The following is a 24370-nucleotide window of genomic DNA, read 5'->3' as shown; positions in this document are numbered from 1 at the left end:
TGAGTTTGTGGGTCTCTGTGTGTGGTGAGTCTGTGGGTCTCTGTGTATGTCTCTCTGTGTCTCTGACTCTCTGTGTGTCTCTATGGGTCTCTGTCTATCTATATGGGTCTCTGCGTGTGGGTCTCACGATCATCATCATCCATAATATTCTCTTAGTCTTTCACGAAGCTATGTGTGTCGGTGTTGTTGTGTGTGTCACAGTAGGGGGCACAGGTAGTGCATCGGCCAGTCAGTCGACCCGTGGCACCTGCTGGGTCTGCCCCATGACCTCCTCCTCATGCACCTAGCCTGGCACAGCAGTCAACCCACGGCACCTGCTGGGTCTGCCTCGTGACCTCCAAGTGCACCTAGCCTGGCACAGCAGTGAACCCATGGCATCTGCTGGGTCTGTTCCGTGACCTCCTCCTCCTGCACCTAGCCTGGCACAGCAATCAACCCACGGCACCTGTTGGGTATGTCCCATGGCTATCGCACACGCACACACACACGCATGGATATCACACACACACGCATGGATATCACACACACACGCGCGCCGGTGGTGTTGGCTACGTTGTTTATTGAGTTTCGCTACAGACACGGACAGAGAGACACCAACGCGATCATAGCGACAGACACAGCAGCAGCAGCCTGCAATCATCTCAGGCACCATCATCAGCATTACCGCCACCATCATTACCACCACCATCATTACCGCCACACGGCAGTAGCAGCAGATGGCTCATGCACAGGGGCAGCTGCCACTGGGGGTGCCCCGAGGCTATAGGACCCACACAGCAGCTGACTCACACACAGGGACAGCTGCCTCTGGGGGTGCCCCCTAGGCTACGGCACCACACAGCAGCAGCAGACTCGCACACAGGGACAGCTGTCACTGGGGGTGCCCCCTAGGCTACGGCACCACACAGCAGCAGCACTCCCACACACGGACAGCTGTCACTGGGGGTACCTTTAGGCTATAGGATCCACACAGCAGCCTCGCACACAGGGACAGCTGCTACTTGGAGTGCCCCTAGGCTATAGGCACCACACAGCAGCAGACTCACACACAGGGACAGCTGTCACTGGGGGTGCCCCCTAGGCTACGGCACCACACAGCAGCAGCAGCAGACTCACACACAGGGACAGCTGTCACTGGGGGTGCCCCCTAGGCTACAGCACCCCACAGCAGCAGCAGACTCACACACAGGGACAGCTGCTGCTGGGGGTGCCCCCTAGGCTATAGGACCCACACAGCAGCAGCAGCAGACTCACAGGGACAGCTGCCACTGGGCGTGCCACAAGACCACACAGCAGCAGCTGACTCACAACACAGGGGCAGCTGCCGCTGGGGGTGCCCCCTATGCTACAGGACCACACAGCAGCAGCAGCAGACTCACACACAGGGACAGCTGCCCCCTCCCCGTGTGGCAGAGGAGGGGAACGCTGTAAAATTAAAGTGCAGTCCTCTCTAGTCACGTACACGCGCACGCACACACACACACCTGAGTTAAATTCCCGCTCGCCAGTATGGGTGGGAATCCAACGCGGGTCAGTGCCAGGTTCGTAGTAGTACCGGCACAGCGCAAACCACTACAGCACTCATGGAGACAGACACATACACAGAGATACACAGACACACACAACAACCGCCATTCGCCACTGGAGTGGAAAATATGGCATCTGTGCAGGACCGCCCTTTCCTGAAACCGCATTGGGGCTCCGCAAGCCTCTCCTGAGCGTGCCTGGCAAGGCGATGTTGAATAATCCTTGCCAGGACCTTTCCCGGCACACTGAGGAGTGAGATGCCCCTGTAGTTGTTACAGTCTGTGCGGTCCCCCTTCTTAAAGAGGGGGACCACCAGGGCATCATTCCAATCCTGCGGAACCCGTCCAGTGGTCCAGACTGTTGTTATGATGTCATATAGGGCAGTCTGTGCACAAACGCCACCCTCCCTCAGCATTTTGCTTGGGAGATCATCTCTGCCGGCTGCCTTTCCTGGTCTCAGACTCCGGATCGCCTTCAGTACTTCCTCAACAGATGGCACCTCAGCCAGCCACTCACAGGGGGGGACTTTGAGGCACCGAATATTTGAGGCACCGCAGCCTCAGCAGGGTCATCCCCACTTTGTGCCACGATGTTTTCCTGGCTGAGGGATTTTCCCTCCCCCAGGACCTCACAGAAATGCTCAGCAAATCTGCAAACCTGTTTCTGGGGGTCAGAGATTGGTTCACCGTTTTTTCCCCTAATGATGGTAATAGGTGTGGCGCTGCAGGTTACTTTTTGGATGGAGTTAAATAGAGATTTGTGATCACGGGCCACTGAGGCAGACTCCATCTCCTCAGCAACCCGCGACCACCACCCATCCTTGCAGCGCCTCACGGCTCTCCGAACCTCCGAGCGAAGGCTACGGTAAGCCTCCTCATTCTCTGACTTTGGATACTGTAGACAATTAGAATGGGCCTGTCGCTTTGTCTCAACTATCCTGAACACCTCCTCTGTCAGCCAGGGTCTCTGGGGAGGTCTGGACCGCACTCAAAGCAGCCATTGCAGCTGCATGAGTCACAGTCCTAAACCTCGCCCATTTACCCTCGACATCTGGAGGAGTGGGGGACGATGCCAAGCCCAGCCGCAAGCGATGACGAAATTCTCGATTGCAACTTTCATCAGATAATTGAGACCAGGCCACTTTAGGTTGGAATGGGGTCCTGGGTGTACACCCACCACCGGAGTGGAAGAATGGCAGGAGCATCTTACAGATGACTAGTCGATGGTCAGAGGGCAGATCAGCTCCACGGTAGGTCCTGGTGTCAAGGACATGGGCTCGCATCTGCTGGTCCGTCACTATGTAGTCCAGCAGATGTTCTTGCTTGGACCCGGCATGCATCCATGATGTTGTGTGGATGCGCCGATGCCGAAACAGCGTGTTTGTAATTACAAGCCCATGGGCTGCACAAAAATCTACCAGCCTCCTACCGAGACACACACAGAGATACACAGACTCACTCCCCACAGAGACACACAGACACGCAGAAACACAGACACATAAAACTCGCTCCCCACAGAGACACAGACACATAGACACACACAAAACTCGCTTCCCACAGACACACACAGACTTGCTCCCCACAGAGAGAGACAGACACACACAGAGACACACAAGATTCGCTCCCCATAGAGACACAGAGACTCGCTCCCCACAGACACAGACTCGCTCTCCACAGAGACACACGGAGACTTGCTCTGCACAGAGACACACACACAGAGAGACACACACAGAGACTCGCTCCCCACAGAGACACACACACAGACAGACACAGACACACACACACACAGAGACTCGCTCCCCACAGAGACACACGAAGACTTGCTCCGCACAGATACACAGACTTGCTTCCCACAGAGAGACACACACACAAGACTCGCTCCCCACAGAGACACACAGACACACACACAGAGAGACACAGACACACAGAGACACACAGACTCGCTCCTCACAGAGACACACACACACAGAGACACACACACACAGAGACTCGCTCCCCACAGAGACACACAGACACACACACAGATAGACACAGACACACACACAGACACACACAGAGAGACACAGACACACAGAGACTCGCTCCCCACAGAGACACACACACAGAGAGACACAGGCACTCGCTCCCCACAGAGAGACACAGACACACAGAGACTCGCTCCCCACAGAGAGACACACACAGAGACTCGCTCCCCAGAGAGAGGCACACACACAGACACACACACAGACACGCACAGAGACTCGCTCCCCACAGAGAGAGACACACAGAGACTCGCTCCCCATAGAGACACACACAGACACACACAGAGACACACACAGAGACTCGCTCCCCACAGAGAGACACACATAGACACTTTCTGCTGCTCCCACTTAAGAAGCCATCACAATCAAATAAATAACCCTCCCACCCACCCGCCCGATGCCCCGTCACACTACGTCAAGTATACTACCACTACTCACACCTCCCCCCGAAGCTACGAGACTACATCACGTCACCATCCCTACTCAACTCACCAGCTACCCCGACCCACCGACGCACACCACCACATCAAGTATACACCGGCCACACGCATCTTGTGGGGAGGGGTGGCGACGTGGATAATATTTACAAGTGGCAGGCGGGAATTGAGGAATCTGTGCGGCGTTTGAGAGGCGAGGGAGTTTCCGCCGCTTTGGGGTGATGTTCCAGGACGAGTGGGGGTGGTGGTGATGATGGCGATTGTGGTGATTGATGGTGGTGACGATGATGTTGATGGTGGTGATTGTGGTGACGATGGTGGTGATTATGATGGTGGTGATTGTGATGATGATGATGGTGATGATGATGATGGTGGTGATGATGGTGATGATGGTGGTGATGATGGTGGTGATGGGTTCAAATGGAACAGGCCCTGGCTAGCTCAGCTGATGCTCGTTAACCCCGAAACCCCCATATCGCTCAGGGGGCGGGGCCTAACAGTATAGGGGCGGGGCTAGCAGTTTAAGGGCGGACCTAAAGTTTGTGGGGGCGTGACTAGGATAGTTAGGGGGGTGGGGCTACTGTTTAGGGGAGGGGCTAGGGGAGTTGAGGGTGGGGCTAGTGTTTCAGGGAAGGGCCAGGGGAGTTGAGGGCGGGGTTAGGAGAGGGGCTCTGGGAGTTGAGGGTGGAGTCAGTGTTTGGGGGAGGGGCCGGGGGAGTTGAGGGCGGGGTTAGTGTTTGAGGGAGGGGCCAGGGGAGTCGAGGGCGGGGTTGGTGTTTGGGGGAGGAGCCATCGGGGTTAAGGGCGGGGTTAAGGGCAGGGTTAGTGTTTGGAGGCAGGGCCAGGGGAGTCTAGGGCGGGGTTAGTGTTTGGGGGAGGGGCCATCGGGGTTAAGGGCAGGGTTAGTGTTTGGAGGCAGGGCCAGGGGAGTCTAGGGCGGGGTTAGTGTTTGGGGGAGGGGCCATCGGGGTTAAGGGCGGGGTTAGTGTTTGGAGGCGGGGCCAGGGGAGTCTAGGGCGGGGTTAGTGTTTGGGGGAGTGGCCATCGGGGTTAAGGGCGGGGTTAGTGTTTGGAGGCGGGGCCAGGGGAGTCTAGGGCGGGGTTAGTGTTTGGGGGAGTGGCCATCGGGGTTAAGGGCGGGGTTAGTGTTTGGAGGCGGGGCCAGGGGAGTCTAGGGCGGGGTTAGTGTTTGGGGGCGGGGTTAGGGGGGTTGGGGGAGGGGCCGCCTCAGGTGGAGAAGTCGCTGGAGCGACGGCGGCTGCCCATCTTGGACCTGGGGTGGGTGGGGGGGGGGTCACAGAGAGAGTTCAGAGGGGGCTAGACCACAGCGTGTCTCGTCACTGTTCTGGCGTGAGTCCACCCCCGTGAGTCTCTCACCGTTAGTCTCTCACCGTGAGTCTCTCACCGTGAGTCCACCCCCGTGAGTCTCCCCCCGTGAGTCCACCCCCGTGAGTCCACCCCCGTGAGTCTCTCACCGTGAGCTCTCACCGTGAGTCTCCCCCCGTGAGTCTCTCACCGTGAGTCTCTCCCCTGTGAGTCCACTCCCGTGAGTCTCCCACCGTGAGTCTCTCACCGTGAGTCTCTCACCGTGAGTCTCTCACCGTGAGTCTCTCACCGTGAGTCTCCCCCCGTGAGTCTCTCACCGTGAGTCTCTCACCGTGAGTCTCTCACCGTGAGTCTCTCACCGTGAGTCCACCCCCGTGAGTCCACCCCCGTGAGTCTCTCCCCGTGAGTCTCTCACCGTGAGTCTCCCCCCGTGAGTCTCTCACCGTGAGTCACTCACCGTGAGTCTTTCACCGTGAGTCTCTCACCGTGAGTCTCTCACCGTGAGTCTCCCCCCGTGAGTCTCTCACCGTGAGTCTCTCACCGTGAGACTCTCACTGTGAGTCTCTCACCGTGAGTCTCTCACCGTGAGTCTCTCACCGTGAGTCTCTCACCGTGAGTCTCTCCCCTGTGAGTCCACCCCCGTGAGTCTCTCACCGTGAGTCTCTCACCGTGAGTCTCTCACCGTGAGTCTCTCCCCTGTGAGTCCACCCCCGTGAGTCTCTCACCGTGAGTCTCTCACCGTGAGTCTCTCCCCTGTGAGTCCACCCCCGTGAGTCTCTCACCGTGAGTCTCTCACCGTGAGTCTCTCCCCTGTGAGTCCCTTCCCGTGAGTCTCCCACCGTGAGTCTCTCACCGTGAGTCTCTCACCGTGAGTCTCTCACCGTGAGTCTCTCACCGTGAGTCTCCCCCCGTGAGTCTCTCACCGTGAGTCTCTCACCGTGAGTCTCTCACCGTGAGTCTCTCACCGTGAGTCCACCCCCGTGAGTCCACCCCCGTGAGTCTCTCCCCGTGAGTCTCTCACCGTGAGTCTCCCCCCGTGAGTCTCTCACCGTGAGTCTCTCACCGTGAGTCTCCCCCCGTGAGTCTCTCACCGTGAGTCTCTCACCGTGAGACTCTCACTGTGAGTCTCTCACCGTGAGTCTCTCACCGTGAGTCTCTCACCGTGAGTCTCTCCCCTGTGAGTCCACCCCCGTGAGTCTCTCACCGTGAGTCTCTCACCGTGAGTCTCTCCCCTGTGAGTCCACCCCCGTGAGTCTCTCACCGTGAGTCTCTCACCGTGAGTCTCCCCCCGTGAGTCTCCCCCCGTGAGTCCCTCACCGTGAGTCTCTCACCGTGAGTCTCTCACCGTGAGTCTCCCCCCGTGAGTCTCTCACCGTGAGTCTCTCACCGTGAGTCCACCCCCGTGAGTCTCTCACCGTGAGCCTCTCACCGTGAGTCTCTCACCGTGAGTCCACCCCCGTGAGTCTCCCCCCGTGAGCTCTCACCGTGAGTCTCTCACCGTGAGTCCACCCCCGTGAGTCTCTCACCGTGAGTCCACCCCTGTGAGTCTCTCACCGTGAGTCTCCCCCCGTGAGTCTCTCACCGTGAGTCTCTCACCGTGAGTCCACCCCCGTGAGTCTCTCACCGTGAGTCTCCCCCCGTGAGTCTCTCACCGTGAGTCTCCCCCCGTGAGTCCACCCCCGTGAGTCTCTCACCGTGAGACCCTCACCGTGAGTCTCTCCCCGTGAGTCCACCCCCGTGAGTCTCTCCCCGTGAGTCTCTCACCGTTAGTCCACCCCCCCCGTGAGTCCACCCCCGTGAGTCCACCCCCGTGAGTCCACCTGTAAGTCCCCCCGTGAGTCCACCCCCGTGAGTCCACCCCCGTGAGTCCACCTGTAAGTCCCCCCGTGATTCCACCCCCGTGAGTCCACCTGTAAGTCCCCCCGTGAGTCCACCCCCATGAGTCCACCCCCGTGAGTCCACCCCCCCCGTGAGTCCACCCCCGTGAGTTCACCCCCGTGAGGAGTCCACCTGTAAGTCCCCGCGGCCAGGGGGTTGAATGTGTAGAGCCAATCCTGCAGGTCGCGGGAGCTGGAGGCCTGCAGCAGCAGCAGCCCGCGGTGCTGTGTGCAGAGCGCAAACGTGAACGGGGTCTGGGTGGGGGGGGGTGAGGGGGGTGAGGGGGGGGGGTGAGGGGGGGGTGAGAAAACCATTACACTCCATCTTTCGCCAATCTCCCCTCTCCCTCACCTCTCTCTCCCCCTCCCCTCTCCCCCTCAACTCTCACCCCTCCCCCCCCACTCCACCCCTCCCCTCCCCCCCCTCCCCCCACCGTGCAGCCCGGAGGTCCAGGGCCCCACGCTCACAGCGGTCGCTCTCCGCGTTGGTGAGGAGCTCAAACGGCCGCCGCACGCACAGCCAGCGGCGGGTCCAGACGCCCGCTGGGGACTCGTTCAGGGAGCCGCTCTTGGTCACCACGGTGGGTGGGTGGTGGGCGGGTGGTGGGGAGAGAGAGGTTCAGGTAGCCGCTCTTGGTCACCACGGTGGGTGGGTGGTGGGTGGGTGGTGGGGAGAGAGAGGTTCAGGTAGCCGCTCTTGGTCACCACGGTGGGTGGGTGGTGGGTGGGTGGTGGGGAGAGAGAGGTTCAGGTAGCCGCTCTTGGTCACCGCGGTGGGTGGGTGGTGGGTGGGTGGTGGGGAGAGGTTCAGGTAGCCGCTCTTGGTCACCACGGTGGGTGGGTGGTGGGTGGGTGGTGGGGAGAGAGAGGTTCAGGTAGCCGCTCTTGGTCACCACGGGGGGTGGGTGGTGGGTGGGTGGTGGGGAGAGGTTCAGGTAGCCGCTCTTGGTCACCACGGTGGGTGGGTGGTGGGTGGGTGGTGGGGAGAGAGAGGTTCAGGTAGCCGCTCTTGGTCACCACGGTGGGTGGGTGGTGGGTGGGTGGTGGGGAGAGGTTCAGGTAGCCGCTCTTGGTCACCACGGTGGGTGGGTGGTGGGTGGGTGGTGGGGAGAGAGAGGTTCAGGTAGCCGCTCTTGGTCACCACGGTGGGTGGGTGGTGGGTGGGTGGTGGGGAGAGTTTCAGGTAGCCGCTCTTGGTCACCACGGTGGGTGGGTGGTGGGTGGGTGGTGGGGAGAGAGAGGTTCAGGTAGCCGCTCTTGGTCACCACGGTGGGTGGGTGGTGGGTGGGTGGTGGGGAGAGGTTCAGGTAGCCGCTCTTGGTCACCACGGTGGGTGGTGGGTGGGTAGGCGGGTGGTGGGGAGAGAGAGGTTCAGGTAGCCGCTCTTGGTCACCATGGTGGGTGGGTGGTGGGTGGGTGGTGGGGAGAGAGAGGTTCAGGTAGCCGCTCTTGGTCACCACGGTGGGTGGGTGGTGGGTGGGTGGTGGGGAGAGAGAGGTCCAGGTAGCCGCTCTTGGTCACCACGGGGCTGTGTGGATAAGTAAAGGTGCTTATGTCATGTAGGAAATGTGGCGGAAAGGCTGACGTAAATCCTATAGAAGTCTATGGGAGTAGCCAGTGAATGATTGCAATTTGTAGTGTGGATAGGTTAGGTAAGCCGTCCGTGCAGAACTCATTCAATGCAACTCAGTGACGTGCCCCCCTTGTGACGTCACCACGGCGCTTTGTATTGGCTAGGTGCATGCACTCTGAGGCCACGTGAAGTGTCAAAGGGTCGCTGCTGGCAGGTCACGTGACAGACCCAGCAGGTGCCATGGGTTGACTGCTGTGCCAGGCTAGGTGCAGGAGGAGGTCACGGGACAGACGCAGCGGGTGCCATGGGTTGTACTGCTGTGCCAGGCTAGGTGCATCTGACGACAAACACCTGGGCAGTTCACCACCATTGGTTCAAGCAGAGCCTGTCTCTTGCTTCTGCTGATGAGACACAGAGCTGGGCAGACTTCGAATACAGCAGCAGCAGCAGGCATCGTCAGGGTCGGGATGGAACCCACGACCTCCTCTGTACCAGGCGAGGTAGTTAACATCTCGTCAGGGTCGGGATCGAACCCACGACCTCCTGCGTACCAGGCGAGGTAGTCAACATCTCGTCAGGGTCGGGATCGAACCCACGACCTCCTGCGTACCAGGCGAGGTAGTCAACATCTGAACCCAAGTCACCTTAGACCCAGGCAGCAGCAACTCGCCACAACAAACACAATTGCAACGTTATGTTGAGTCCGCTTATTTATTAACAACAATCGATAATCAAACAAATGTCTAGATATATATGTACACATGATTACATTATAACTTATTTATAATATCTCTATCCTAACTCTTCACACGCGCGCGTGGCTAGGCAAGCTGTAGTCCATTGTGTGGTGAGTGTGGGTGGTGAGTGTGAGTGTTGTGTGGGTGGTGAGTGTGGGTGGTGAGTGTGGGTAGTGAGTGTGGGTGGTGAGTGTGGGTGGTGAGTGTGGTGAGTGTGAGTGTGGTGGGTGGTGAGTGTGGTGAGTGTGAGTGTGGGTGGTGAGTGTGGGTGGTGAGTGTGGGTGGTGAGTGTGGGTGGTGAGTGTGGGTGGTGAGTGTGGTGAGTGTGGGTGGTGAGTGTGGGTGGTGAGTGTGAGTGTTGTGTGGGTGGTGAGTGTGGGTGGTGAGTGTGGGTGGTGAGTGTGGGTGGTGAGTGTGGGTGGTGAGTGTGGTGAGTGTGAGTGTGGTGGGTGTGGTGAGTGTGGGTGGTGAGTGTGGTGAGTGTGGGTGGTGAGTGTGGGTGGTGTGGGTGGTGAGTATGGTGAGTGTGGGTGGTGAGTGTGGTGAGTGTGGGTGGTGCGTGTGGGTGGTGCGTGTGGGTGGTGAGTGTGGTGAGTGTGGGTGGTGAGTGTGGGTGGTGAGTGTGGTGAGTGTGGGTGGTGAGTGTGGGTGGTGAGTGTGGGTGGTGAGTGTGGGTGGTGAGTGTGGTGAGTGTGAGTGTTGTGTGGGTGGTGAGTGTGGGTGGTGAGTGTGGGTGGTGAGTGTAGTGAGTGTGGGTGGTGAGTGTGGGTGGTGTGGGTGGTGAGTGTGGTGAGTCTGGTGAGTGTGGGTGGTAAGTATGGTGAGTGTGGGTGGTGAGTGTGGTAAGTGTGGTGAGTGTGGGTGGTGAGTGTGGTAAGTGTGGTGAGTGTGGGTAGTGAGTGTGGGTGGTGAGTGTGGTAAGTGTGGTGACGGTGGTGAGTGTGGGTGGTGAGTGTGGGTGGTGAGTGTGGTAAGTGTGGTGACGGTGGTGAGTGTGGGTGGTGAGTGTGGTAAGTGTGGTGACGGTGGTGAGTGTGGGTGGTGAGTGTGGTAAGTGTGGTGAGTGTGGGTGGTGAGTGTGGGTGGTGAGTGTGGTAAGTGTGGTGACGGTGGTGAGTGTGGTGTCCAGTCCAATCTCGGTATCAGTTCTGGCGTCCTCTCATCAGGCTTCTGCCACAGCTGGGCCCACGGTGGTGAGCGGTGATGATGACGATGGCGATGATGATGATGGTGATGACGGCGATGATGACGGCGATGGTGATTGGAGCTTCTCCTCCGGCTCCGCTCTGTGGAGAGAAGCAGCAGCACCACAGCAGCGCATCATCATCGTCATCATCGTCATCACCATCATCATCATCATCGTCATCATCGTCGTCATCGTCGTCATCATCGTCATCATCACCGTGATGATATCGAGCCCACGACTTCCTGCGTACCAGGCAAGGGAGTTAACATCTCCTAGCCACCGTGATGATGATGAGAGAAAGAGAGAGACGCAGACTGCAAATATACAGCAGCAGCAGCAGCCAGGCATCGTCAGTCGGGATCGACCCCACGACCTCCTGCGTACCAGGCGAGGTAGTTAACATCTCATCAGGGTCAGGATTGAACCCACGACCTCCTGTGTACCAGGCGAGGTAGTTAACATCTCATCAGGGTCGGGATTGAACCCACAACCTCCTGCGTACCAGGCAAGGTACACAGAGAGAGAGGCTCACTGTGGCTCAGCAGCTGCAGAGCCCTGCACAGGAGTGGTGCCGCCGCTGCTGCTGATGGTGGTGGTGGCCCAGCTGGTGGTGTCGGCCCAGCTGGTGGTGGTGGCCCGGATGGTGGTGGTGGTGGTGGCCCAGCTGCTGGTGGTGGCCCAGTTGATGGTGATGGGCCGGATGTAGATGATGATGGGAGTGGTGGTGGCGGTGGTGGGGGAGGCCCTGCTGGTGGTGGCCTCGCTGGTGGTGGGGGTGGCCTCGCTGGCGGTGGGCGTGGCCTCGCTGGCGGTGGGTGTGGCCTCGCTGGCGGTGGGGGTGGCCTCGGTGTTGGTGGGGGTGGCCTCGCTGGTGGTGGGCGTGGCCTCGCTGGTAGTGGGGGTGGTCTCGATGGTGGTGGGGGTGGCCTCGTTGGTGGTGGGGGTGGACTCGGTGTGGGTGGGGGTGGCCTCGCTGGTGGTGGGGGTGGCCTCGGTGTGGGTGGCCTCGCTTGTGGTGGGGGTGGCCTCGGTGTGGGTGGGGGTGGCCTCGCTGGTGGTGGGGGTGGCCTAGGTGTGGGTGGCCCTACTGGTGGTGTGGGTGGCCCTGCTGGTGGTGAGGGTGGCCCTACTGGTGGTGGGGGGTTGCCCTGCTGGTGGTGGGGGTGGCCCTGCTGGTGGTGTGGGTGGCCCTGCTGGTGGTGGGGGTGGCCCTGCTGGCGGTGGGAGTGGCCCTGCTGGTGGTGGGCGTGGCCTTGCTGGCGGTGGGAGTGGCCTTGCTGGCGGTGGGAGTGGCCCTGCTGGCGGTGGGAGTGGCCCTGCTGGCAGTGGGCGTGGCCCTGCTGGTGGTGGGGGTGGCCTTGCTAGCGGTGGGAGTGGCCTTGCTGGCGGTGGGCGTGGCCTTGCTGGCGGTGGGAGTGGCCCTGCTGGTGGTGGGCGTGGCCTTGCTGGCGGTGGGAGTGGCCTCGGTGTGGGTGGGGGTGGCCTCGGTGTGGGTGGGGGTGGCCTCGGTGGTGGTGGGGGTGGCCCTGCTGGCGGTGGGAGTGGCCTCGGTGTGGGTGGGGGTGGCCTCGGTGTGGGTGGGGGTGGCCTCGGTGTGGGTGGGGGTGGCCTCGGTGTGGGTGGGGGTGGCCTCGGTGGTGGTGGGGGTGGCCTCGCTGGTGGTGGGGGTGGCCTCGCTGGTGGTGGGGGTGGCCTCGCTGGTGGTGGGGGTGGCCTCGCTGGTGGTGGGGGTGGCCTCGGTGTGGGTGGGGGTGGCCTCGGTGTGGGTGGGGGTGGCCTCGGTGTGGGTGGGGGTGGCCTCGGTGTGGGTGGGGGTGGCCCTGCTGGTGGTGGGCGTGGCCCTGCTGGTGGTGGACGTGGCCCTGCTGGTGGTGGGCGTGGCCCTGCTGGTGGTGGGGGTGGCCTTGCTGGCGGTGGGAGTGGCCTTGCTGGCGGTGGGAGTGGCCTTGCTGTCGGTGGGAGTGGCCCTGCTGGTGGTGGGCGTGGCCCTGCTGGTGGTGGGCGTGGCCCTGCTAGCGGTGGGCGTGGCCTTGTTGGCGGTGGGGGTGGCCCTGCTGGCGGTGGGAGTGGCCCTGCTGGTTGTGGGGGTGGCCCTGCTGGCGGTGGGAGTGGCCTGGCTGGCGTTGGGAGTGGCCTTGCTGGCGTTGGGAGTGGCCTTGCTGGCGGTGGGAGTGGCCCTGCTGGCGGTGGGCGTGGCCTTGCTGGCGGTGGGAGTGGCCTTGCTGGCGTTGGGAGTGGCCTTGCTGGCGGTGGGAGTGGCCCTGCTGGCGGTGGGAGTGGCCTTGCTGGCGGTGGGAGTGGCCTTGCTGGTGGTGGGCGTGGCCCTGCTGGTGGTGGGGGTGCTGCTCGTGGTGGTGGTGGTGGTGATGATGGTTTGGAGCCAGCTGTGAGCCAGCGCCTTCTTAGGCGTCATCCGGAGTTTCGGATCCCATCTGTTGGGAGGGACACGGGGAGGGAGGGAGGGAAGGAGGGAGGGAAGGAGGGAGGGGGGAGGCGCACACGTGGTGAGAGGGGCATGGTGAGATGATTTGACAGTGCAACCGTTTCAATTCGGGCAGCAACAACAAAAAAATTCGTGTCCATTTGTGTTTGTGTTTCTCCCTTGCGATGGGACTTTGTAGGATGAACGCTGAGATTTATAAGGGGGCACGGGGGGTGACCGATGAGTTCTGAAATTGGGTCTGCAGCGAGGCAGGGCACCGATAAGCTGTTGACAGGTATGGGGTGGTGAGCGGGGGGGTGAGCGAGAGGGTGAGCGAGAGGGTGAGCGAGAGGGTGAGCGAGAGGGTGAGCGAGAGGGTGAGCGTGCTTCGTACTGCAGACAGCGGCTGACGAAGTCCACCAGCTGAGGGTGACGGCCCCACAGAACGCGGTGCAGGGGGATACTTCCCGGTGGCCTCAGCTTGGACAGGTTGTCGGGGAGTCCCTCAGAGTCTCCAGAGAGACAGAGAGACAGAGAGACGCGCGCAGAGTCACCAACCACCACGTGGCCCACAGACCCCGCTCACCCACTTAACCACCCACCTTCCTATCCACCTACACACCCACTCACCCCACTTACACACCCCACTCATCCACTTAACCACCCACCTTCCTATCCACCTACACACCCACTCACCCACTTACGTACCCACTCACCCACTCACCCACTCACATACCCACTCACCCACTCACCCACAACCACCCACCTTCCTATCCACCTACACACCCACTCACCCACTTACATACCCACTCATCCACTTAACCACCCACCTTCCTATCCACCTACATACCCACTCACCCCACTTACATACCCGCTCATCCACTTAACCACCCACCTTCCTATCCACCTACACACCCACTCACCCCACTTACATACCCACTCACCCACTTAACCACCCACCTTCCTATCCACCTACACACCCACTCACCCACTTACATACCCACTCATCCACTTTATCCACTCACCTTCCTATCCACCTACACACCCACTCACCCCACTTACATACCCACTCACCCACTTAACCACCCACCTTCCTATCCACCTACACACCCACTCACCCCACTTACACACCCCGCTCATCCACTTAACCACCCACCTTCCTATCCACCTACACACCCACTCACCCACTTACATACCCACTCATCCACTTAACCACCCACCTTCCTATCCACCTACACACCCACTCACCCCACCTACATACACACTCACCCACCCTCTCACTCACCCACCCACCCACCCCTATAAGAGCCTCACTGCCACCACCCCCCCCACCCCACCTAACAAAACGGAATGGGTTACATCGCTAGCGTCAGCCTGCCCGAGCCCTTCAACTCACCAAAGTAATTTTTCCTGTAAGGGGCTTCGTCCACCATCTTCTTCGGGGGCATGCCCAGCATCTGCGCACGATTTCCGACGAAGACAAAAAGAGGAGGAGGTAGAGGAGGAGGAGGAGGAGGCGGGGGGGACAGTTACAGCCGGTGTAGCCTCAGCGGGCCCATTGGGGCAAGTGCCGTCAGTCAGCGGTGAGTAGTGGCGGAGGCAGCTCGTGTGGAGGCCAGCACTGTGGCCAAAGAACAGGTCCCTGCAGGGTGGGCTGGTAGGAACATTGGAATTTTGCGCAATTTTATTTTACACCCCAACAGCACGAGATTTCACTTTGTTAAAGTATTGAAAGGGGACGGACGGACGGACACATTAATCTATTGCAGGCTGGTACACTCAGTTTACAACTTCGTTCCTACCAGTATAACAATCCCCTCCCTCCTAGTCTTAGCCTTCTCTGATTGCTTGGGGAAAGTGCTGTTAGCAGCGAGCAGCACCTATGAAGGCCGGCACTGTGTACAAAGAGACATCAATTCCCCCGCTCCACGTATTAGCCTCATCTCATCGCTGGGGCAAGCGCTGCTAGTAGCGAGCGGCACCTATGAAGGCCGGAACGGCACACGAGGGGGTGGGTGCCCAGGGCCACGCCCGGCCACCTTTGTCTCCCCCAGTATAAAATGTTTACTACACACCGCTACGCCAGGTACTCGTTTGAGGCTGACTCAACCTATGATAGGCCCAGGACCAGTTCGGATATTCCTCGCTGGTGTTTGTGGCTATGGGAGGGAATACAACTCTATGAGTCTTTACGGGGTCTCTATGAGTATGGGTCTCTGTGCAGACCCACAGAGACCCATACCCATAGAGACCTGCCCGCCCGCTCACCCACCATACAGACCCACCGTACCCACCGTACCCACCCGCCATACCCACCGTACCCACCCACCCGCCATACCCACCGTACCCACCCACCATACCCACCGTACCCATCCACCATACCCACCGTACCAACCCACCATACCCACCGTACCAACCCACCATACCCACCGTACCCACCCACCCGCCCGTACCTCGATGCAGCGGTGCAGGTGGTCTTTGTAGGTCTGTGAATTGAAGAGCACCTTGCCGGTGGCCAACTCGGCCACAGTGCAGCCCAGGGCCCACATGTCCACGGCGCAGGTGACACGGTAGCCCAGCAGCAGCTCCGGGGCCATGTAGGGCAACGTCCCGCCCACGGTTTGGGCTGAGCAACAACAACAACAACGACAACAACAACAACAACGACGATGACTACAAAGTGGTCCCTCCGTCAACAGCGACGCGGGTGGAACAGTTTTTTCTCTCGGTCGGTTAAACGCGTGGTCGGCTTCTGCGACCGATACGTCACGGCGGATGGCGAGTGTTTTTATTTCGGGTTGGACCGCGTACTCTGGCTGCCCGCCCGATGACGATGATGACGATGATGATGACGACGATGATGATGACGATGATGATGATGACGATGATGATGATGACGATGATGATGACGATGATGATGACGATGATGATGACGATGATGCTCGGCTGCAAGCGCTCGAATTGTAAACGTCGTAGCGGGTTTACAACTCCAGCGCACCGGTTAGCGCTGTGAAAGCGACGAATCGATTGGCCGCGTCCCGCCCGCGTGACGCTGAACCTCACCGGCCGGCTGCACTTTAGGTGTTCTGTCGGCTTAATGGACGCGACCTGGCTTGACTTTCTTAATTCCAATTCAAAACAACGTTTGCATTTCTAGATTTAAAGCTTTCGTGACTTGCAAGGATCCGTACTCTTTGGTTCTGTTCGGTAAAGTCACGTAGTAGGTAAAAAAATAAAACGACGAAAATCACGACGTTTCGGCCACAACACAAGCGGCCTTCATCAGGTGAAGGGATCAGGCTGTCTCGCGCCAACCGGTATGTGCACCCGCACGTACACCACCTCTATGCTAAGTCGGCCAATCAAATGCTAATTTGTTATGCTAATTCCTTTGTCAAGGCACCTTGTTTCCTCGCACACAGCTTAAAGGTCCGCGGCCTGAGCGTGGCTGTGTTCCACTCCAGCGCTGTCCTCCAGACAGCCTGGTCCCTTCACCTGATGAAGGCCGCTTGTGTTGTGGCCGAAACGTCGTGATTTTTGTTGTTTTATTTTTTTTACCTACGTGACTTTACCGAATAGAACCAAAGAGTATGGATCCTTGCAGTCACGAAAGCTTCAAGTCTAGAATTACAAACGCAACGATGACGTTGACGCGAGATAACCCCCGAGCAAAAAATATATATATATATAAAACTCCACGCACGCAAAAGCCCCACTCGCTCACTTTTATACTTCAGGTAGAAGCTGCATCCGAAGTCGTTGACCCTCACTTTGCCGTCCGCGGTGAGCAGAATGTTGTCCTGGAACAAAGAGCAGAGACGGGGGAAGGGATTCCACGCTCGGAGGTTATGGCAGGAGCGTCCAGCCAGCAGTGGGTCGATCACGCGAGGTGACGCATTTACACCCACACGGGCAGCCCTCCCCACCCGCCCCACCCCCCACCCCGACTTGTGACACGGGCCACGTGCCTGAGACCCGTTCGAAGTCAATGAAGAATTAAAGCTTTCGTGACCGTGTAAATCGCTCGTTGTTTGTTTCCGGTAAAGTCACGTGTGTAGGAATACCGTAAAATTATATTGAAATAAATCAATCGCGACGTTTCGACGCGCAGCACAAGCGATCCTCATCAGGTGTAAAGTAAAAAAAACAAATCACGGAGGTAAATACAACAAGAATATGAGAGACGAGAATTCAACAAACCTAGGAAAAAACATTACGTGAAGCACAACCAGTCAGGTCAACAACACAGTTAGACACTTACCTGGTGGACCACGAATTTCAGAAGAGTGTTAAATTTCGTGGTTCGCCAGGTAAGTGTCTAACTGTGTTGTTGGCCTGACTGGTCGTGCTTCTATTTAAAGCTTTCGTGACTGCAAGGATTCATCTTCTTTGGTTCTTTCGGTAAAGTCATGTAGAATGAGACTAAAATAATAAATTGATAAAATAAAATAACACAATAATATTCTCACGACGTTTTGGCCACAACGCAAGCGGCCGTCTTCAGGTGAAAGGTACGGACCCGTCGGGACGACAGAGCTTCAATGAACGATGTTAAGATTCGTAGCGACTTCTCCCAACCAGCTTAAAAGTCGCTACGAATCTTAACATCGTTTATTGAAGCTCTGTCGTCCCGACAGGTCCGTACCTTTCACCTGAAGACGGCCGCTTGCGTTGTGGCCGAAACGTCGTGAGAATTTTATCGTGTTATTTTATTATTTTATTCTCATTCTACCTGGTGACTTTACCGAAAGAACCAAAGAAGATGGTTGTGCTTCGCGTGATTTTTTTCTTAGCTGTGTTGAATTCTCGTCTCTCATCTTCTTGTTGTATTTACCTCCGTGATTTGTTACTTTTTACACCTGATCAAGATCGCTTGTGTTGCCGTTCGAAGTCGTTTTAAGAAACCACAAAACCTATTTTTACTTCACTATCAGGGTGTAAGGGCCCGGCAGAGCTGCTGTGAAGCTCTTTCATCAGACACGACCTGGCCATCACGTAATGAGAGCAGCTCAACCAAGTGGCTGATATCATCATGTGCATCATCAGCAGCAGCATCATCATCGCATGGACATTTATCACAGCAGCCAAACACTCTAAACACGTGTTTCAACAGGCCCATAGAGACCCATACAGACCCACAGAGACACATACTGACCCACAGAGACCCATACTCAGAGATCCATACAGACCCACAGAGACCCATACTCATAGAGACACATACAGACACACAGAGACCCATACAGACCCATACTCATAGAGACCCATACACACCCAGAGACCCATACTCATAGAGACCCATACAGACCTACAGAGACCCATACTCATAGAGACACATACAGACACACAGAGACCCATACTCATAGAGACCCATACACACCCAGAGACCCATACTCATAGAGACACATACAGACCTACAGAGACCCATACTCATAGAGACCCATAGACCCACAGAGACCCATACTCATAGAGACACATACAGACACACAGAGACCCATACTCATAGAGACCCATACACACCCAGAGACCCATACTCATAGAGACCCATACAGACCTACAGAGACCCATACTCATAGAGACCCATAGACCCACAGATACCCATACTCATAGAGACACATACAGAGACCCATACTCATAGAGACCCACAGAGACCCATACTCATAGAGACCCACACAGAGACCCATACTCATAGAGACCCATACTCATAGAGACCCACAGAGACCCATACTCATAGAGACCCATACTCATAGAGACCCACAGAGACCCATACTCATAGAGACTCACACAGAGACCCACAGAGACCCATACTCATCGAGACCCACAGAGACCCACAGACGGACGGGGCCCACGGTTGACCCCCCCGCGGGTCGACCGTGGGCCCCGGGGGTGGCCGCCTCCGCGCCAGCCGAGCGAGCGCCCCAGCGGGAGGTGGCCACCACCGCGGCCCGCCCCCCGCTCACCGGCTTGATGTCCGCGTGGACGACGCCCCGCCCCTTGGCGTACAGCAGGAAGTCGAGGATGGCCCCGGTGTACTCCCTCAGACGCCTCGGGTAGATCCGCCCGGCGCTCCCTTTTCTGACGACGTCTTTGAGGCTCCTCCTGAGGCCACAACGACAACAACGACGACGTTAAATAAAAACCCCTTTGCCGTTCCGATGACGTCCGCAGGGCCCCAAACGGACTGTACCACTTGGTTAGTTTTGCGGGGGGGTTGGGGGGGGGGTGGTGTAAAGCCTCGTCGCTCCGCCGGTGTTCATCCGCGGCCTCGCCACGCCCCACTGCTTGCGCTGACGGAGCCAACGCCCGCAAAACGACGTTGAGTATTTTACGACGGTGATTTCGTTAAATTTCGATTTCAAGCTTTCGTGACTGGCAGTGATTCATATTGTTGGTTCTTTCGGTAAAGTGACGTCGTGAGAGTTTTATTGTTTTACGTGTATATATATTTTTATAGTTTTTATTGTTTCCCTTTCAACGTGGTGACTTTACCGAAAGAACCAAGAATATAATGATTTAATGATTTTATTGTAATTTCAACTATTTTATAAAAATTTTATTTAAAGCTTTCATGACTGCAGTAATTCATATTCTTAGTTCTTTCGGTAAAGTCAAGTTGAAGGGAAACAATAAAATATATATCAAACAATTAAAAAAATGTTTTTAATACAATTATTTTTATACAATATTTTTTATTGTTTTATGTATATTTTATTATTTTATTGTTTCCCTTCAACGTGACTTTACCGAAAGAACTAAGAATAATTTATTATTTTGTCACCATCGTTTTATCGCTACGATTTCATCGCAATTTAATCAACGCATTATTTTCATTATTGCTTTATTATCAGCGTTTCACGATTTTGATTTCTACGAGCGGTATATTTTTATTTCATCACAATATCCTCGTTGCTGTTTTACAATTGTTCCGTCATTTTATTACCATCTTATCAGGCGTTATTTTTTTGTGTTGCATCATTACCCACCTATTAATAATGTATCATTTCATAATTTTCTCACTAACCTTTCAGTGGAAATATTTTATTACTATATTATATATATTTTTTAAAAAAATGTGAACGTGTAATTCGTGGGGAGCGTTTCCGTTGAATCGCGAGGACTTCCTGCGTCCATCTAAACAAACTGTCAAATCGCTCTCCGTGGTGCTAACGTTTAAAAATAAATAAACACAAAGCGCCACTCCTTTAAAATGTTTCTTGCCGTTGGATTTCGCACCTGATGATGACTGCTTGCGTTGCGGTCGAAACGTCGTGGGAATTTTATTGTTTATATATATTTGATTATTTTCATTGTTTCCCTATGTAATTATTATTCTTGGTACTTTCGGTTAAAGTCACCGCCACGTAGATACGTAAATACATGGTGGTGACTTTAACCGAAAGAACCAAGAATAATAATTTTATTGTTTTACAATAATTTTATTGTTTTATATATTTTATATATTTTATTATTCCCCTATCTACGTGGCGGTGACTTTACCGAAAGAACCAAGAATAATAATTTTATTGTTTTACAATAATTTTATTGTTTTATATTTTTATTATTTTATTGTTTCCCTATCTACGTGACGGCGGTGGCTTTACCGAAAGAACCAAGAATAATAATTTTATTGTTTTATGTTTTTATTATTTTTTTGTTTCCCCTATCTACGTGGCGGTGACTTTACCGAAACAACCAATAATATGAATAGCTGCAGTCGCGAAAGCTTTAAATAGAAAAATAAAAATAGTTTATAGTTTAGTGATTTTTCGATTTAAAGCTTTCGTGACTGCAGGGATTCATATTCTTGGTTCTTTTGGTAAAGTCACCACGTAGTAGAAGGGAAACAATAAAATAATAACAATATAAAACGATAAAGTTATTGTAAAACAATAAAATTATTATTCTTGGTTCTTTTGGTATAGTCACCACCACGTAGATAGGGGAAACAATAAAATAATAAAAATATAAAACAATAACATTATTGTAAAACAATAAAATTATTATTCTTGGTTCTTTCGGTAAAGTCACCGCCACGTAGATAGGGAAACAATAAAAATAATAAAATATAAAACAATAAAATTATTGTAAAACAATAAAATTATTATTCTTGGTTCTTTCGGTAAAGTCACCGCCACGTAGATAGGGAAACAATAAAATAATAAAAATATAAAACAATAAAATTATTATTCTTGGTTCTTTCGGTAAAGTCACCGCCACGTAGATAGGGAAACAATAAAATAATAAAAATATAAAAAATAAAATTAATGTAAAACAATAAAATTATTATTCTTGGTTCTTTCGGTAAAGTCACCGCCACGTAGATAGGGAAACAATAAAATAAGAAAAATATAAAACAATACACTTATTGTAAAACAATAAAATTATTATTCTGGGTTCTTTCGGTAAAGTCACCGCCACCACGTAGATAGGGAAACAATAAAATAATAAAAATATAAAAAATAAAATTATTGTAAAACAATAAAATTATTATTCTTGGTTCTTTCGGTAAAGTCACCGCCACGTAGAAGGGAAACAATAAAATAATAAAAATATAATACAATAAAATTATTGTAAAACAATAAAATTATTATTCTTGGTTCTTTCGGTAAAGTCACCACCACGTAGATAGGGAAACAATAAAATAATAAAAATATAAAACAATTAAATTATTGTAAAACAATAAAATTATTATTCTTGGTTCTTTCGGTAAAGTCACCCCCGCGTAGTAGAAGGAAAACAATAAAATAATAAAAATATAAAACAAAAAAATAATAAACAAAAACATGTAACGTACACTACACTATACACTACACTACTACACACTACACTTTACACTACACACTACTATACACTACACTATACACTACACTATACACTACACTATACACTACACTATACACTACACTCTACACTACTATACACTACACTATACACTACACTATACACTACACTACTATACACTACACTACTACACACTACACTTTACACTACACTACACACTACTATACACTACACTGTACACTACACTATACACTACTACACTACTACACACTACACTACACACTACTATACACTACACTGTACACTACACTATACACTACACTATACACTACACTATACACTACACACTACACTATACACTACACACTACTATACACTACACTATACACTACACACTACACTACACTTTACACTACACTATACACTACACTATACACTACACTTTACACTACACACTAGTTTCAGTTTCATTTATTTTGGTATAGCCCCGTGAGCCATCCGGTTCTTGAATCGGGTGCAACCGCAACAAACAAAAACCAAAAACACGACCAAGAAAAACATCTTAAGGTGACTTTGTGTGTGTTGACTGTGCAAAACAGAAAATCCATGGGGAAAAAACAGCAAAAATATTCCAGAAAAAGCACCGTGCACACCACCAACGCTGCGTGCAAAAATCCCAGTGTGGGATGCAAAGTCAAACAACAACCACAAGACAACTTTAGATTAAGGCCGTCAGTCTAACGCCGTACTACAACAAAACAAACATGTCCAAACCAAAAAAAACGTTTTCAAAATCACCAAAATAAAGTCATAAAAGCAATGTAACAGTGATCATAGAAACTGTGACCGAATTTTTTTACAATAAACTACATAAACAACATGTACCACCAAACCCTAGAGCCATAGCTGGCTGCATGAGTCACTCCACAATAGCAGGAGCATCGGTCGGAGTATCACATTTTAAAATGCACCTTTAAGATCAGCGCGCTAAATCAAAATACAGATAATACTTTGCAGCGGTCATCCGGAGCGAAACATTTTATTTTATTTTAGGCCACTGAATAGCAGTGGCAGCTAGGGGTGTACAACTCCTCTAGAGCAGTTTTGAGTGAAGATCTCATAAGCAGTGATTCAAGTTGCAGTTTATTGGCAGGGCCTTTGCATCGATAGCAAAGGCCCTTCCTCCAGTATTTGCACGGCAATAGGGAATGTGAAAGCTGGTAAATGAGCGAAGACCTTAGGTCAAATTTGTTCTTTGAAGCAGAGAGGAGATCCAGCAGGTAGTCTGCGGATTTTTTCGTAAGTACATCGTGAATGAATAATATCTGGTGCACAATCCGTCGAACATTAAGAGATGTTCAGTTTTACCCAATGTAGAGATCACAGCGGTGAGTCCTATACGGGCAGTTCAATGTCAATCTTAAGGCCGAGTGATAGATGGAATCAAGCTTCTTCAGTACAGTACTTGGGGCTGATTTATACACGATGTCACAGTAGTCAAGTAGAGGCGGTATGGTAGCTTTCATCAATTCCAAACGGAACATTGGCGGGTAAGCAGTGCCTGTGTCGATACAGAAAACCAATCTTTTATTTTTGTCTTTTTACCAATATAATCAATGTGCCCTTCAAAATTCAGTCTTGAATCCAGGATGACCCCAACGAATTGCCACGTTCTGTCTGCGTGACAACAAGCTGTAAACGTTGTGGGTTCACTCTTCAACACACCGGTGGGCTAAAGCAGTGAACGAATTTTGCCTTTTGTCAACGTGACACTTTATTTTTGCCGATTGGCCGTGTCGGGTGGTGGAGGGTTAACGACACGTTTATAAATAACGGCGATCTAATCCACAAAAAAACCTTCATCACTGAACCCTTACTAGTCGGCCGTGTCGGGTGGTGGCGGATTTCACGACACGACATTGATGCATTTACGCGATCCAACCCCCCCCAAAAAACAAACCAAACCTATTAAGGATGACATTGGTCGCGACAGCCCTGCGAGTGAAACTCATTCAAAGTGATAAATCGACGAATTGAGTTGCTTGATTAACCGTTAAATCAATATTAATTCCGAAATAAAGAAACCATCGAGCGGAGCAATGGACACGCACGTGGGTGGGCGGGGTGGGTGGGTGGGTGGGGTGGGTGGGGTGGGTGGGGGTAAGCGGAGGTTCGCGTACTTCAAGAGCTCGACGACGAGGCAATTGTGCCCGCGGAATTGGAACGTGTCGAGGACCCGGATGACTCCGTAGCGCTCATCGCTGGCCCTGCCCTGCAGCTCCTTGGCCATCTTCAGCTCCCTTCTCTGGCAGGCCGCTATCGAGGGGCTGTGGAGCGGGAGGTGGAAGGTCGCGAAATCGATGACGGTGACTCTGTGTGGGTGACTCTGTGTGGGTGACTCTGTGTGGGTGACTCTGTGTGGGTGACTCTGCGTGGGTGACTCTCTGTGTGGGTGTCTCTGTGTGGGTGTCTCTGCGTGGGTGACTC

The 24370-nt window shown here is 53.9% G+C and overlaps 1 protein-coding gene across 1 annotated transcript; it reads right to left on the bottom strand.

Annotated features, from left to right (window-relative positions):
• Window positions 1-9134: 9134 nt before the first annotated feature.
• LOC116958318 (dual specificity tyrosine-phosphorylation-regulated kinase 4-like) lies at window positions 9135-24173 on the bottom strand. Its single transcript, XM_076056470.1, has 8 exons — window positions 24064-24173; window positions 19063-19201; window positions 16830-16905; window positions 15559-15731; window positions 14502-14562; window positions 13500-13617; window positions 12482-13115; window positions 9135-9161 (listed from the first exon to the last, which is right to left on the bottom strand). The coding sequence occupies exons 1-8, from the start codon at window positions 24171-24173 to the stop codon at window positions 9135-9137; spliced, it is 1338 nt and encodes a 445-aa protein (XP_075912585.1).
• Between the last annotated feature and the right edge of the window lie 197 nt (window positions 24174-24370).

Source organism: Petromyzon marinus, chromosome 75, assembly GCF_048934315.1.
Source record: "Petromyzon marinus isolate PM22_M1 ecotype Great Lakes invasive population chromosome 75, UKy_Petmar_22M1.pri1.0, whole genome shotgun sequence".
Lineage (NCBI taxonomy): Eukaryota > Metazoa > Chordata > Hyperoartia > Petromyzontiformes > Petromyzontidae > Petromyzon > Petromyzon marinus.
Note: the sequence above shows the minus strand (reverse complement) of the source record. Positions and strands in the feature narration are given on the sequence as shown.